General features: G+C 44.4%; 1 protein-coding gene and 1 non-coding gene across 2 annotated transcripts in view; one reads left to right on the top strand and one right to left on the bottom strand.

Annotated features, from left to right (window-relative positions):
• The window catches only part of Ilk (integrin linked kinase), a 220664-nt gene extending 203691 nt beyond the window's left edge, over positions 1-16973 (bottom strand). Inside the window, exon 1 of the mRNA XM_080283683.1 lies at positions 16885-16973. Within this exon, the coding sequence (XP_080139809.1) occupies positions 16885-16973 (89 nt within the window). The remainder of the gene's footprint in view (positions 1-16884) is intronic.
• On the top strand, positions 13792-13910 carry LOC145414333 (5S ribosomal RNA). Its single transcript, XR_013899872.1, has one exon. It is a non-coding gene; the product is annotated as a 5S ribosomal RNA (ribosomal RNA).
• Positions 16974-17400: the final 427 nt, after the last annotated feature.

Genomic DNA, 17400 nt, shown 5'->3' with positions numbered 1-17400 from the left:
TAACTTAAGAGGGCTGGATGATGCCCACATCTCAGCCTGGCCAGGTGGACCCTGTCCTCACGAGGGAGATGGGATTCTGAAGGGTGGATATCGGTAGGCCGTGCATGCAGCAGTGTGTTGTCTTTAAGTGACTGAATGGAGCGGCAACTGATTTGAGTATAAAAATGCTTCTGGAAGCTGGTCTGAGGAGGGCGAGGGGGAAGAGATGACAGTATTTGTGTATGATATCATGTGCTGGGTGCTGTTTTGATGTTCCTTGGTGTGTTTGGATGTGCTGCCATGTAGTGTGGTGGATGGTGTGGGTTTGTGGAGAATGCGGTGAGAATTTGGGTGCCTCTCGTGTCTAGATGATCCTTGACTTAGAGGACTTTGGTTTCTTGGTGCAGATGGTCTGTGGCTGTAGTAGCTGTGCAGCCTGTGATTATTTTTAGGGCCTTGTTCTGTATGGTCTGTAGAGTGTTGTAGTGTGTTTTAGTGAGATTAGAAGCCCAAGCAGGGCTTGCATAATTCATCACTGAACATATATATTGTTTGTATACTGTGGTGGTGGCTTCTTTGTTGTGTCCAACGGTTGTATGGGCAAGTGACTTCATGGCACTGAGTCTTGGTGTTAATTTATTTTTAATGTTTGTGATGCATTGTTTAAATGACACTAATGTACTATATGTGTATATCAAGGATTGTGTGTGTGTGTGTGTGTGTGTGTGTGTGTGTGTGTGGTAGGGAAACGTTGTTTATGGTGAGGTGTGGAATGTGACTGTGTTATGCTGTCCAGTTTGTGAGAAGGGTCACTGTAGCTTTTGCTGGGGCTATTTTGAGCCTGTTTGTGGTGAACCATTCGTGTAGTGTGTTGAGGTAAGGTTGGAGGATGTGTGCGGCTATGTCTGCCCTTTGGTGTGTACATGTAAGTGTTATGTCATCTGCATAGGAAGCTATGTGTATCTGCGGTGCGTGGGATGTGGGTATGTCATGCATGTATAGGTTAAAGAGTGTAGGGGACAAAACAGATCCTTGGGGGATGCCATTTGAGAAGCTCCTGATGTTCGAAGACTGACCGGCAAATGCTGCATGTGCACATCTGCCTGCTGAGTAGTTTGCCAGAAATCTTTCTGTCCTATTGTGCATGTCTGTGTTGAATATTTTGTTTGTGATGTTGTAGCAGGTGGTGGCATCAAAAGCTTTGCTAATGTCTAGTGTGACTTGGAGTGTTCTATGTTATGGCCTAGCTGAATTCATGCCATCAAAAACTCTCTGTGTAAGGTTGTAAGAAGAGTCTTTGTGGAGTGTAGTGGCCTAAAACCATGTTGTGATGGGGCTACATGGGTGTAAGGTGTAACTAATTGTACAACCAGTCGTTCAGTGACTTGGAGGGGGTGAAGAGGAGTGTGATGGGGCAGTGAGGAAGGTAACATTGGGTCTTTGTTAGGTTTGGGGATAGTGATGATAATGCCATGCTTCCAGATGTTGGGTATTATGGTGTGTGAGTAGCTGTAGTTTGATATGTTGGTGAGTGCTTGTATGCCTTGTGGTCCTAGGTGTTTAAGGTGTATGCAACTTATGTTGTCTGGTTCACAGGCAAATGAATGCTTAAGGTTGCTAATGATGTGCTTCGTCTGGCAGTAAGTGAAAGGTGCAAAATCTGTGTCTGTGAGGAACTGTCTCTTACATCGGATCGTCACGATGGGGGTTTAGATGGCTGACATGTGAAAAGTGACTGATGAGTGTTTGCTTGTTGTTTGTTTGGAAGTAAGGGGTCTGCTGTTGTGATGGCACCGTGTGATTACGTAGTGTTGGTGCTGGAGAGTGTGATGCTGTTTAGTATTTTATAGTGTACTGGTGTTTGTTTTGTGATCAAGTGTTTGGAGATAATTATTCCAGTTTAGTGTTTGCTGTTCTGATATTTTATTGTGTATCTGAGTGCTGAGTTCTTGTATTTGCTGTATGGTGTCTTGTGTATGGGGTGTTGCAGCGTCGTAGTGTGTCCTGTTGACTGATGAGGCCCTGAATTTCTGGTGTGAAGTTGGGGTTCTCTCTCTCTTTCTGTTGCCTCTAAGGATGTGTCTTTTGTCTCCATTTTGAATAATTGTATTGAAAGTGTGCAGAGCAATGATGATGTTTAAGATGGATGTACTGTTTAATGTTTCAATGTGTTGTTCTGTTTCTGCTGGGAAGGCCTACCAGTTCGTTCTCTTATAATCAGTGTATGAGTGTCTGTGGCCAAGTGGGGTGATTCTGGTTTTGGTAGTGATGATGACTATGAAGTGGTACCACTCTCCAGGGTGGTGTTGTGAGGACGAGGTTTGGGGAGCAAAAGGTGATGTCTGGGGATGATAGGAGAAAGAGGGCTTGGTATGGGATATGGGTATGTTGATGGAGATTATTGAGAATGAAGAGATTATCTGTTTGGGACTGTAGGACCAGCTGTCTGTCTGTGTCAGGGTTGTTGACATGCCAGGCTGACACCTTGGCATTAATATCACCACCCAGGATGATATTGGGTGTGTTAATTATGTGGAGTATTTGTGGAGAGTAATTGTGTGGTACTGTGGAGGACAACTGAGGGGGAATGTATGTACTGGTAACTGTTATGTGTGATTTGTCACCACTGTGTATTTTAATTTACTGTATATCTGTCGTGGTGTCACGTGAGGGGAGAAGTGATTTTTGTGTGTGCACCGGTATCTGAAAACTTGATGGATTTGTGACCAGGGTGATGAGCTCACCGCCACCACTGTCAGCCTGGTCTTGTGTAACGGTGGTGAAATTATGAAATGTAGGTGTTTTTTGTGTTCTGTGTAGTTTCGTTTCTTGTACGATGGCAATGTGTATGTTCTGTTGTTTGATGACTTGTGTGAGTTCTTGTTTTTTGGTGTTTATGCCATCTATGTTTATTTGAGGGATGTTTGTGTTGTGCGTGCAATGTGTGTTGGATGCTGCAGCATGGGGGGGAGGTGGGGGTGTGGGTGGAGGGGAAGAGGTAAGAGAAGGTTGTGATGGAGGTAAGGGTTAGGGTGGATTAGACTGGGGTGGAATGGGAGGGGTTGTGGTATTGGATGGTGTGGGAAGGATTGGTAGGTTAGGCTGAGGAGGTGTGGAGGAAATAGGAGTGGGGTTGCTGGGGGGGTTAGTGGGTGGGAGGAAGGAGCATAAGGAGCAGGTCCAGGTGTTTGTGTGATGTTTTCTGGATGCAAGTGATGTGCAGGTGTAATGGGTCCATTTCTTGCAGGAATTGCACTGATCTGAACCCTTTGTCTGTCGGAATGAAGTGATAGGTTTTGAGCACGTTGGACATATGTATTTGTTGCTGGGTCCTAGATTGCTCTCAATGTCCCCGGCTAGAAGAAGTTGTCAAGAAATGACCGTCGGGGAGTCGTTTCTCGGTGTAGAAAATATGGTGTTGTTGTGTGTGTTGTGTTGAGAGATGTGGTACTTGCCCGGGTGACTGAAGCCACTCCCAGGTTCTCGGGCCCAGTGAGGGGATGGGGGGGTTTGCGGTGGTTTGGCCCCCATGCTGTCCCCCTCTTCTGCTTCAACAGCCTTTGGGGGGTAGAACCAAAATGAAGATGCCACTGCTCCAGGTCCACCCCCTTAGCCTCACTCACTCACTCACCACTCGCATGCACTCACTCACTCATTCACACACACACACGCACACACACACACACACACACACACACACACACACACAGGTCGCCGACAGAGACGGAGCTCTTCCTGGATCATGGGGAAATAATTGCTGAATCAGTGACAAAAAGAAAAACAGCCTATTTATGATTATGTTAATGAGTGCGTGAGTGGTGGTCCCGTCGGACAGTACTGTAGTTTAAAAAAAAACGAGGTTTCGGTCATAAAAAGAACAAGGTACAGTGAAAATAGTAAGTCTCCATATGGTTGACTCATGGCGGAAAGGGACGGTGCATTGTTTATAATCGGCGAGAGAGAGTTTGAGGGACTTTTCTGAAGAGGATGTGGCAAATGGAAGTATTAAGTTGAACCAAACAAGAATAGCAGGTGTAGAGAAAACAACAGAAAGGAATGTCTAGGAGATAAAAAAGGTATGGGCAGTAATTAAGGAGTTACACGAACGGACTATAGAGCAGGAAAACGAGATCAAAAGTCTACGAAATAAACTGGAAAAAATTTGTACACTTAGTGACGAACAAGAAAGAGAAGTTACTGAATTAAAAGTGAGCAATGAATCAGCCTCAAATGAAATAAAACAGCTTAAGAGAGAGAATAAGAGGTTGGATGAAGAAAGAGACAAGATGAAAAGCAAACTACAGTGGAAGCTCGATTATCCAGGCTCGGATTATCCAGCTTTCGGTATATCCAGGCCGTGACCGAATGGTTCGGTGTTACAGTAATACATAGAATTATCCGTACGATAGCTCCAGTTTAAACAGGAAGCATCCAGTTGCTAGGGAGCGAGGCATGGGTAAACCAGAGAGAGTCTGCTCACCCTGCCCCCACCCACACCTGCTCACAACTCGATCACAAGGGTGGTAGGGTGGAGTATGGTGAGGCAACTGATACACCTGACCTAACCTAACCTTGCTTAACTACTAAATAATTTAACCTAATTTAACCTTACCTGACCTAACCTGGGCTCCAGTTGGGAAACTGGGAAACTAAATCCACTTTTGTGTACGATGAGTTTCTTCCATTATGCCCGAAACAATCGTAGGTACGGCTTAAAGAATGTAATAAAAGAAAAAATCTTTCAGCAAGAGATGGTAATTTACTACCCTCAAAATAGAAAAACACAAAAAACAAACTGGAGGAATATGAAGTGAATTGGTGAAATCTTTAGGCTGTATGCTTAGACGAAAAGTAATGTGTTTCCCAATTTTAGGGAATGAAATGGAACAAGAATGTCTGCTAATCAGAAAAAAAAAAAAAAATTGCTCATGTGTTCTCGTAAGTTAGCATTCAGTTCTGCATTCATCATTAGATATTGCGCTTCCCAACACATTTCGGGCCGACAGAGCATAGTAATCTCTTCCTCTTACATTTACTGTTCATTCTTTTGTCCTCTTCCTCTTACATTTACTGTTCATTCTTTTGTCCATTCTTAACTGTACTGTATGTGCGAAAGAGAGTATTAATACAAACAATAATGCATTCCATTTACCCCATCATAGCTGCCAGCCTCGAACAATGCTTTACTGTACCGTTGTCAGGGATGTTGGGTTAGGGAGACCTATAAAAACCTGGGAACAATTATGGAAAGGGAACGAAGGTCACTGGTATGTTTACATGACCCTCCTCTACCATCTCAAACAGTCAGGCGGCCTGCCACTTCATCTCAGATGTTTTTGCCAATATGTTTAAATGCTAATGTAACATGCACCCTAATTATGTGTAAGTTTCTTCCATTATGCCTGAAACAATCGTAGGTAAGGCTTAAGGAACGTTATGATAATAAGAGAGGAAATCTTTCAGCGAAAGGTAATTTAACACTCACAAAATAGGCAGAAAAATACAGAAAACAAACTAGAGCAATATGAATTGAATTGGTAAGGTTAGGCTGTATGCTTGGACGAAAAATTATGAGTATCACAATTATAGGGGATGAAATGGAACAAAAATGTTTACTCAGAAAAAATACTTTCATCTAACGTGTTCTCGTATGGTGGCATTCAGTTCCTTATTCTTCGTTCGATGTTGCTTCCCAACACATTTCGGACTGACAGAGCATACAGTTATTTCTGCTCCTTACAGTTAACCCCTAAAAAGCGGGGCGTCGCGTTTGCGACGCTCGTCGAAATGGACATAACGGCGGAGCGTCGGGTTTCCGATTCGAGTTAATTTTGAATAAACGCGGGCAAGGATGTTCCAGCTGGTATTGTCTATCAGTACCACCACCCTTTAGCTACAATTACCATACTTTACCTTTGTACTACTGACCTCCGTTGTTGCCAAGTATCACGTTTTTCCCCCCTCCCCCCCCCACCACAGCCCGGCCAGCCTGGCTGTGACACATGGCAGCGCTCTGACTGCTCAGAACTGTAAATCTGCGCTCTCCTCTCACAAGCAGTTTATGCTAATAGAAAACACTTGTTTCCCCAGTTGTAACACTAGCTTTTTTTCGCACGGTTTGCCCCTGTTTAGCGTCAGTTTACCGCAGGCTTTCAAGTGACATTATAGCGAGTTCTAGCTCTTCCGAGTCAGTGTGAGCAGCCGACAAGAATGAGAATAAAGTGACGGGCGTAGGGCAGAATAAAAAGCGCGCTGTGGTGATCTTTTGGAAAGTACTATGATTGAAAATAATGTAGTATACGTGTTTTTAGCTGTGAAAATGGAAATGTTTGTTGAGTGACGGGAAGACCGCCGCCGCGCTGCATGTCAGCCGTACGTTTCGTTGATTTTAGCCTTATTTTCAGTGCTTATTGTACAAAAACTACCTGTATGTTGTAGTATAAAGTTTACTCTGACAGAATGAGGCTGTGGTAGAGGGGAAACCGGGTTGCTGGAGGTGTGAAAGTGAAGATTTTGTTACCCAACTTTGCAAGTCTCCACAAGTCCTTGGGTAGTCAACGAAGGCTCAACACCTGCCTCTAGGGTTAATCTCTGATTTTTGGCTAATATTTTCCTACAGGTACTCAGACCGCGATCGAACGCTGCCACCTGGGGGGGGGGGGTCGGCTGTCAATGGCCGCACATTAGGGGTCAAGTGTACATTTATTGCACGTTCTTTTGTTCGTTCGTGTATGTGTGAAAGGGAGAGTATTGATCTATCTATCTCTCTATCTATATACCTAGGCTGCTTCCCCCATGGAAAGGGAGGCAGCCGAGACAGGACAACACACTCCCCATTTACTCATCCATTCAAACACAGTCAATCGCATCTTAGCCCCAAAGGGGAGAAGGGACAGATCCTCACCGCACCACACCACACATGGGTCAACTGTGCAGTGCAATCAGTGACATCCACAGCAGGGCCCAACAGCAGAGCTGGTTTACCCCTGCCACATCATAATAGACCCATCCCCTTACTCGCACCTGACCTGACTAGCTAATCAGACCAAATGCGGGAGAATATCCCCTCAGGGTTGCGTCATCATTTATTCATTCACAATTTCTCTCCATTTATTTCTGTCATGCACAGCCACTCTTCCTTGCTCAACAGACATCCCTCTCGCATCCAGCGCTCTCTTTACACTGTCCATCCATCCTATTTGTGGTCTCCCTCTCAGCTTTACACCTCTCACATCAGATCTAGTTATCTTTTTCACCAATCGCTCATTATCCATTCTCTCCATATGCCCAAACCGTAGCAACACCCTCTGCTCAACTCTACCAGCCATTGATACTCTACCAGTATTGATACAAACAATAATGTATTCCATTAACCCCTTCATGGCTCCCAGCCTTGAACAATGCTTTACTGTACCAGTGTCAGTGACGTTGAGTTAGGGAGAGCCATAAAAACTGCGAACAATTATGGGAAGGGAACGAATGTCACTGGTATGTTTACACGACCCTACTCTACCATCCCAAACACCCAGGCGGTCTTTTCATCCTAGATGTTTTCGCAGATATGTTTAAATGCTAAAGTAACATGCACCCTAATTTTATGTTTAAAAGGAGGAAGGTGAGAAGACAAGAAGAAATCAGTAAGACAAAAGTTGTGGAAGCAAAGAAGAAAGTTAAATTGGGGAAAGCCCCAGGAATTGATGGAGTGTGTGGTGAAATGCTGAAGCATGGGGGAGAGATAGTAGTAGAACGGATGTGGAAGATGTGTAGATTGGCCTGGGAGGAAGGTAGAGTCCCGGAGGATTGGAAGTCAGGTATAATTATTCCCTTGTACAAAGGAAAAGGGGAAAAAGAAGTGTGCGGTAATCATAGGGGCATTGTCTTCTTAGTATAATAGGAAAAGTGTATGGTAGGATACTTATTGACAAAGTTAGAGAAAGAACAGAGGAATTAGTTGGAGAAGAACAGGGAGGCTTTAGGAAGGGAAGAGGTCGTGTAGATCAGATATTCATTCTTAGATCTTTAGTGGAAAAGTTTCTAGAGAAGGGAAAGAAGTTGTATGCGGCTTTCATGGATTTGAAGAAAGCATATGACAGGGTGGACAAACAAGGATTGTGGAAAGTATTAAGAATATATGGAGTAGATGGGAAGTTGTTGAATGCTGTGAAGAGTATGTATGATGGTGCTAAGGCTGCAGTGCATGTGGATGGTGAACTAAGTGAATTTTTCTCTTTGAAGGCTGGGTTGAAACAGGGATGTGTCATGTCTCTATGGTTGTTCAATCTGTACATGGATGGGGTAATAAAAGAGGTACAAGGTCGGGTAGTGGATGTTGGAGTGGCCCTGGTGAGAGAGGATAGTGTTTGGAAACTCCCTGTACTGTTGTTTGCAGATGATACTGTGTTGTTGAGTGAAGACGAAGGGGAGCTGCAAAGCTTGGTGGATGAGTTTGGGAGAGTGTGTAAGATACGGAATCTAAAGGTGAATGTAGGGAGGAGTAAAGTGATGGTCTTTGAGAGAGGTGAAGTCAGTGAATGTACAGCGAGGTTGGATGGTGAGGAATTGGAAAATGTGAGTATGTTTAAGTACTTGGGTAGTGTGATGAGTAAGGATGGAGGTTTGGAGGGTGAAGTGCTTGAAAGGGTACAGCAGGGAAGGAAAGGCTGCTGGTTCTTTGAAAGCAGTGATAAGAAACAGGGAAGTGAGCATGGAAGGGAAAAAGTTACTATTTTTTTTTTTTTTTTTTTTTTTTTTTTATGTGTCCGACTCTGGGCAAAGGCTTGAAGGCCTATATCTCGGGGGCAGTAGCCTATCTCAAGGCCCAGTAGTCCTACTACACCTCCAAATATCACCACTTCGGCGCTAACACCCACCATCCATATTGAATACATGCTAAGGCTGTCTCATACAGGACTGGTGTACTGGTATTAGCAGGGGTACTTTTATGACATGTCGGCGGGTCATCTGGTAGATCAGGAAAGTCTGCTTTTATGGAATTCAAATCCTCAAACTGTTCCCTGCCCCAGCCAGGATTCGAACCTGGGTCCATCAGGACTGCAGGCCGCCTCTCTACCGATTCAGTTGTGATACCAACTCTAATGTACGGAAGTGAAGCTTGGACATTGTTGGAAGGACACAAGTCAAGAGTGAGAGCAGTGGAAATGAGTTATTTAAGAGGAGCCTGTGGAGTCACATGCAGAGACAGACTGACGAATGAGGATATAAAGAAGCGTTGTGGTGTGGATGTGGATGTGATAGGAAGCGTTATGAGGAACACACTGAGGTGGTTTGGCCATGTGGAGAGAATGGATGGTGAAAGACTGACAAAGAGAGTGTATGTGAGTGAGGTGGAGGGGGGCAGACGGAGGGGGAGGCCGAGGATGAGATGGAGGGATGGGGTGGAGAGGTATATGAGGGAGGGGGGTGTGAGTTGGGAGCAGGGCAGTCGGACGTCGGACTAGCGAGGCGACGGACATTCAGATTGTTCAGATTGTGGGACTGTTCCTCTACTTCTTGTGTTCGGTCTACCAAAGTGTCAGTTATCAATGCACTGGATAACGAGGTATGGGTGTATTTCTAAATTGCAAAATTCCCAAATTGCGGCATTTGCCAATCTCAGAAGACCGTGATTTAGGAGATCCACTGAACTTAAAAAGTTTGGTTTCTTTTTGGACAGACCCCGTACCTTAATGGCAATTTCTGTGAAGAATGCTTAGTCTCCAATGGTGCAACTCTTCTATAAAACACATACATAATTATATTCAGGTTCAACTGATCATAAACACTGAACAAAATGATTATCAAGATTTCTCCTGTAAAAAAACATATCTTGTGGACCAGATGTGTTTACTGATGAGCATCACATCACTCTACTGAACTTTGTAAGGTTAACTAAAACTTACATCCAGAATACCTGCTTACATACTCCAACACAGCAGAGGAGTAATGTGTATGCTGGTGAACCACATGTCCAGTGGGAGACTAAGCTTATAGAAAATGGGTCTTGGTGACATCTGTGCATCCTGTCTATACTACAAAAAATTCCTATTTACCATACCGTCAATCACTTTGCAGTGAACAAACTTCAGTTATCTGTATACAAGGTGCTATCCAAAAGTTCCCCAAATTTGAAAGCAGGGCAGAAACTGCTTGTTGTACGGTGTTGGAATGCCAGGAAGCAATGCACGCACCCTCTGTTTGTTACTGTGTCAACTGGCGTCATGCAGGGTGGATGCATTCGCTGTATGTGTCTATCTATCTATCTATTGGCAGACGCCTCAATCCCGTTTGGGGTGGCCACAAACAAATCGCCTCCAAGTCGCCCTGTCCCCCGCCATTTCACTACCCTGCTCCCAACTCACACCCCCCTCTCTCATATACCTCTCCACCCCATCCCTCCATCTCATCCTCGGTCTCCCCCTCCCTCTTCCACCCTCCACCTCACTCACATACACTCTCTTCGTCAGTCTTTCACCCTCCATCCTCTCCACATGGCCAAACCACCTCAGTGTGTTCCTCACAACGCTTCCTATCACATCCACATCAACACCACAACGCTCCTTTATATCCTCATTCGTCAGCCTGTCTCTCCACGTGACTCCACAAGCTCCTCTTAAATAACTCATTTCCACTGCTCTCACTCTTGACTTGTGTCCTTCCAACAACGTCCAAGCTTCACTTCCGTACGTTAGAGTTGGTATCACAATACTGTCATGTAGTAACTTTTTTACTTCCATGCTCACTTCCCTGTTTCTTATCACTGCTTTCAAGGAACCAGCAACCTTTCTTCCCTGCTGTACCCTTTCAAGCACTTCACCCTCCAAACCTCCATCCTTACTCATCACACTACCCAAATACTTAAACGTACTCACATTTTCCAATTCCTCACCATCCAACCTCGCTATACATTCACTGACTTCACCTCTCTCAAAGACCATCACTTTACTCTTCCCTACATTCACCTTTAGGTTCCGTTTCTTACACACTCTCTCAAACTCATCCACCAAGCCTTGCAGCTCCCCTTCATCTTCACTCAACAACACAGTATCATCTGCAAACAACAGTACAGGGAGTTTCCAAACACTATCCTCTCTCACCAGGGCCACTCCAACATCCACTACCCTACCTTGTACCTCTTTTATTACCCCATCCATGTACAGATTGAACAACCATGGAGACATGACACATCACTGTTTCAAACCAACTTTCAAAGAGAAAAATTCACTTAGTTCACCATCCACACGCACTGCAGCCTTAGCACCATCATACATACTCTTCACAGCATTCAACAACTTCCCATCTACTCCATATATTCTTAACACTTTCCACAATCCTTGTCTATCCACCCTGTCATATGCTTTCTCCAAATCCATGAAAGCCGCATACAACTTCTTTCCCTTCTCTAGAAACTTTTCCACTAAAGATCTAAGAATGAATATCTGATCTACACAACCTCTTCCCTTCCTAAAGCCTCCCTGTTCTTCTCCAACTAATTTCTCTGTTCTTTCTCTAACTCTGTCTATAAGTATCCTACCATACACTTTTCCTATTATACTAAGAAGACAAATGCCCCTATGATTACCACACACTTCTTTTTCCCCTTTTCCTTTGTACAAGGGAATAATTATACCTGACTTCCAATCCTCCGGGACTCTACCTTCCTCCCAGGCCAATCTGCACATCTTCCACATCCATTCTACTACTATCTCTCCCCCATGCTTCAGCATCTCACCACACACTCCATCAATTCCTGGGGCTTTCCCGATTTAACTTTCTTCATTGCTTCCACAACCTCTATCCTACTGATTTCTACCTGTCTTCTCACCTCCCTCCTTCTCCCAGCCATTCCCCAGCCACTTATACTCGCATTACTTCCATCCTCTACGTTCAACAATTCCTTAAAGTGTTCTCTCCATCTGCTCACTTTTTCTCCCTTCTCCACTAGTAATCTACCATGTTTATCTTTCACTCCCCTGCTAACTTCACTTCCACCCTGTCTTACTCTTTTCACTTCTCTCCAGAACATTTTCTTACAGTCCCTCCACTTTACACTCAAATTCCTTCCAAATTCCTGATCCACTCTCTTCTTACTCTCTCTTACTAATCTTTTCACCTCTCTCTTCCTTTCCACATATAACTCTCTCTTCTGCCTCTCAACTTCTTCCACGCCCCTATTTCTCATCCATTCATTGTATGCTTTCTTCTTTTGTGCCACAGCCTGTTTCACCTCTTCAGTCCACCACGCTGTTCCTTGCACCCCCCTCCGTCTTCTCTTCCTTCCACACACCACATCACATGCTGCACATATTTCTTCTGTAAATATCTTACACACACCTTCCACGTCTCCCATCTGCTCCAATTCATATTTGCCCAATCGTTCCTCCACTTCTCTCTTATACTCTGCCTTTTTCTCATCCTCTTGTAACCTTTCCACTCTCCTTGCAACTACTCCTTCCTCTCGTCTTTCCCTTCTTCTATTCCTCCATCTTACTTGCATCCTAATTCTGGCCACCACCAAGTAGTGGTCAGAAAGGCCACTCCCCCAACCTCTATAAACTCTTGCATCCAATATACATCTTCGCATCCTTTCATCCACACACACATAATCAATCATTGCCTTCCTTTCATTCAGTTCACCACCCACCCTTCTCATCACTCGCCATGTATACCTGTGGATCATTTTATGCCTGAAGAGGGTATTGGCTATTACCAACCCCTCCCAGCACAGATGTCCACTAACGCACTCCCATTCTCATCTATCTCAGCAGGCACACCCCACTCACCAACTATTCCATCCACCTTCACATTACCAACTTTACCATTCATATCACCGATCAAAAACACTCTCTCATTCCTTCCAAACTTTTCCATGCACACTTCCACATTTGTCCAGAACTCTTCTCTCACTCTTCTAGCACGATCTTGCGTTGGCGCATACACACACACAATCGCCCACATTTGTATTCCAACTTTCAACTTTACCCACACAATCCTTGACCCAACTGATCCATACTGTCTTATGCTCTTCTTCCATCTTTTACTCACAACTATACACACTCCTTCCTTTGCCCTCTCATTCTCATCTACTCCTGCACATATACCCCATCCATACTCCCATTCTCTCACACTTTCTCCTCTCCATTTTGTTTCAGTTATTCCACATACATCCACTTTCGCATCCTCAAGCACCTGGACAATCTCTCTCTCTTTCACCTCATCATTCGCTCCTCTTACATTCCATGTACACATTACCAAGTCCTTTGTCCGGTCCTGGGTCGTCAACGTTTGGTCAGTCCTTGTCCGAGGCTTCTTGTTTGTTTTTTTAGTTAGTTGTTTTCCGGGGAGGGGCACTAACCCTCCGCCAACCCTTTTAGTCGCCTTTTACGACAAGCAGGGATACTGGGGGAGTATTCTTGAAAACCCCCCTACCCCCAGGGGGTTTTATAAATCATTGTGTTTGGGTTAGTTTACTAATTTTGTGATCTCAAAAATGGAGGATGTGAAAGAGCAATGTGTGAGCATCAAGTTTTTTGTGAAATTCAGGAAGAACATGGCAGAAACTCATAAAATTTTAAAATAAGCACTTGGTGACAATGCTTTGGGGGTTACACAAACCTTCAACTGGTTTAAGAGTTTTAAAAATGGACGAATGTCAACAGATGATGATGCACCTTCTGGTTGCCCTTCCATCAGTTCAACTCCGCCTATGTGGCAAAAATTCAAGCAACCATTCTCGAAGATCACAGGTGGACAATTCACGATGTTTGTGACACTGTTAGCCTAGTGTACGGAACTTGCCAACGCATTTCGTCTAGTGACAACGGCCATACCACGTTGAGTACACCGCTTCCCGTCCGATCAGCGAAGTTAAGCAACGTTGGGTCTGGTTAGTACTTGGATGGGTGACCGCCTGGGAACACCAGATGCTGTTGGCATCCCTATGTGTCAAGTGGGGTTGGTGGAGGATTAGTGCCCCTCCCTGTAAAACAATTAACTCTAAGCCGTTGGCCACCCCGTTTGGTATACATGGCGTCTGGCAATGAATGAATGACTGAGGCAAAAAGGTTCAGACATGTGGCAAACAAACAAATGGGTGCTTCACCATGACACTGCACCCACACACACACAGCCTTTGCTGTTCAGCAGCTTTTGGCATAAAAAAACATGCCAGTTGTTCTCCACCCCCAGTATCCATCAGATATGGCCCCCCTGTGATTTTTTCCTCTTTCCAAATATGGAAATTTAACTGAAATGACTAAGATCTGACACCACTGAGGAGACCTAGGTGTAAATTGCAGAATGTCCTGAACAAGCTGGTGCTCAAAGACTTCCAGAATGCATTCTAATAGTGTGAGAAGCACTGGGATTGATGTCTGCAAGCCCAAGGAGACAACTTTTAAGGGGATGGTGGTGATTAAGACTTGGCATAAGTTTTTCCCTTCTTTAGTCAAATTTCTGAAACTTTTGGGCAGCACCTCGTATGACTGGGTGGAAGAAATCTGAACAGAATAGCCTACTGTATTAACCCTTTCACTGCCAACACATGTCCAAGGTTCTGTCACCTCATGCTGGTTCCAGAGGTGTTCTTTTCTGTCTTACCAACTGCCAATCCTTTACTCTAGTATTTGTGTGGTAGGTGGTGGTGACCATCATCCACTCACTTGATGTAGTGCTGCCTACTTCTTCCTTAACCTTTATCATTCTTTTTCTGTTCCTGCCCTCCTCTCTTCCTAATTCTCCCATCTTTCCTGTCACTTCTTATTGTTTTTCTCTCCTTTACAGGTGGCTTTATATTGAGTGACAAGCCAAATGGTTTCCTGTAAGCCAAGAAATCATTTACAACGCTGGGTGGTAGCCACATAACCAAACCATACGTGCTCCCTACGTGTCAACAAGCGGGTTGGTGGAGGGTTAGTGCCCCTCCCCTTAAAACAAATAACTCGAAGTCAATGGTCACCCCTTACGGAATTATGGCGTCTGGCAATAAATAGATAGATAGATTTAATAACTATGTTTGGTATGCTCATCAACAGCCATGGAAACCCCAAACTCATTTGCAATGCTCAAGAAATATGTGGCAATACTTAATCACTAAGTTATACAACACCAAAATCAGCATCATAAAAACATCTCCAGAAGAAAGTAGCAATGAAATTTACAACAATGATTTCAGCAACATATCCCAATTGTAAATCATGGAAAACAGCAAATGTACTCTGTTTTACATTTACTGTAAGAGTATGCAACGTTTCTTATTTATACATTTTCATCACCATCATCGTCATCCAATCCTATGTCGCCCCACAGAGGAGCGCAGGAACCCGGGGCCAGGCAAGCTGGTCCTGACATTTAAGATGAGAGTGAACAGCCTCACTCATCCCTGAATGGCGATACATGAGCAATAAACACCAACCACCCCTTGGATATAAACCTTCACCGACTCAATCCAATTGGAGAGCAATAATTACACACTAAACCACCAGGCGCCAAAATTTGGTTATATGGTTACCACCCAGCGTTGTAAATGGTTTCCTGGTGTACAGGAAACTATTTGGCTTGTCACTCAGTGTAGAGTCACCCACAGGCAGAGGGAGGAGGAAAGAATGAAGGAAAGAAAGACAAAAGAGGGAGTGTAAAGTTACCCGTAGGCAGAAGGACAAGGAAAGAATGAAGGAAAGGAAGACAGAAGAGGATGGAAGGAAAGAAGGATGGAGGAGAGGAAAGGGCAGACACTTGACAGCAGCACTACATCGAGTGAGTGGATGGTGAGCGCCCCCACCTACCACAGCCTAGCCTCTTCAATCCAAAGATCGTTCATTTCATTCTGTTTATAAAGGCTCCAACATGCTTGGATGCCTCGGCCTTGGTCACCTAATGACAGCTCTAAATGCTGCTTGATCTCTGGCAGCCTCCATATTCAGGCCCTCAACACTGAGGCTGCGCTCTATGACCTCGTCCCAAGTTTTCTCCAGTCCACTTCCTGCAACCCTACCCCCAACGTTCACATTTCTCACTTTCTCCATCCAACTGTCATCCTCTATACTCTCCATATACCTAAGCCATCTCAATCTATCCCTCCTCATCACAACACCAATACACCGCTCGCTGGCTCAGTGGTAACGTTCTCGCATGCCAACTGGTAGACGGGAGTTCGCGTCTCACTCGGGTTGCGAAAAGTTTCATTGACGAAGCGAATGATTACTGTCCCCCTTGAGCAGGGGGATGGGTGTGTGCATGTGTGACAGTCACAGCCTTGCCCTTAGATCGGACTATATAAGCTCTCAGCTCTCTTCCGGGAGGGTAAAAGCTGACGATCACTCCCCCATCACGTGAACCTGATCGACCCGGTGAATTACACTCCAGTCCCATCCTTCCTATTAACTCTTCCATCAAAAATCTAGCCCCCAGACCTCTCATTCATGGACACACTGCAGATTCAACTAATTATTGTAATTTCTTTACAATAAAGCCCGCAAACATCATCTTCCTTTACTGCCAAGGTTTCACTACCATACAGCATTACACTTCCAACACATGCCGCATACAAAGATCCCTTAGCACAGAGAAAGGGCCCTCTCAGTGTCAGAAGAGAGAATTTTATTTAATTCTTGTTATCTCCAGATGATTTCATTCACTTTTGAGAAGGTTTTCAAACCCGTGAGGTTAATTCAGTATAATACGTCACATACCCTTCACTATAGGAGGTATCCCTAAGCTGAATCAAATCATCAAGGAATTGCAGGGACTCTTCAATTAAGAGTGCCACTAAACTGAAAGGGTTAGAGGCTTCTCCGAACGTTACAAGATACAGTACAATAGTTAAAGAAAATGTGAGAGACAAGTACTGTTTCTGGTAACCTCACTAACAGCTACATGAAACCAAATGCATCAACTCAGTAGAGTACTGACCCCTGGTTCATGTCATGCTCAGTGTCATCCAGCCACAACCGCACTTGCACGGTGTTCCCTTCTCGGCACCAGTGGAAGATGTCATCCATGGTCTTGTTGCACTTCCACAACAAACTTAACTATATACCTGTAAGGGAAAAACACACCATTAACTAAACATATGCCTACATCTGGACAAATATGTACAGCAAATAAACATATACAGTATATATGTGTGTGTGTATATATATATATATATATATATATATACAGTATATACATACAGCATGCTCGTCCCCAACACATGGGTTTCGTTCCTAACGTGGCGCGTTTGGCGCGAAACCACTTAAGTTTTAACTACTCCTTATTTTGCTCCCTAGATCTCCCAAACGTGGTCCCCCGCTGCCATCTGCCACTGGTAATCAATATGAAGCACCCCAAGTGGTCAGAAGGCCCATCCAATGTCACAACCCACAAATACAGCACTGCACAGCAAAACTCCAACACACAAACACCCAAACACAAGGCAACATTCTG

This window comes from Coenobita brevimanus, chromosome 98, assembly GCF_032717465.1.
Source record: "Coenobita brevimanus isolate Jiangsu-jjx chromosome 98, ASM3271746v2, whole genome shotgun sequence".
NCBI lineage: Eukaryota > Metazoa > Arthropoda > Malacostraca > Decapoda > Coenobitidae > Coenobita > Coenobita brevimanus.
Note: the sequence above shows the minus strand (reverse complement) of the source record. Positions and strands in the feature narration are given on the sequence as shown.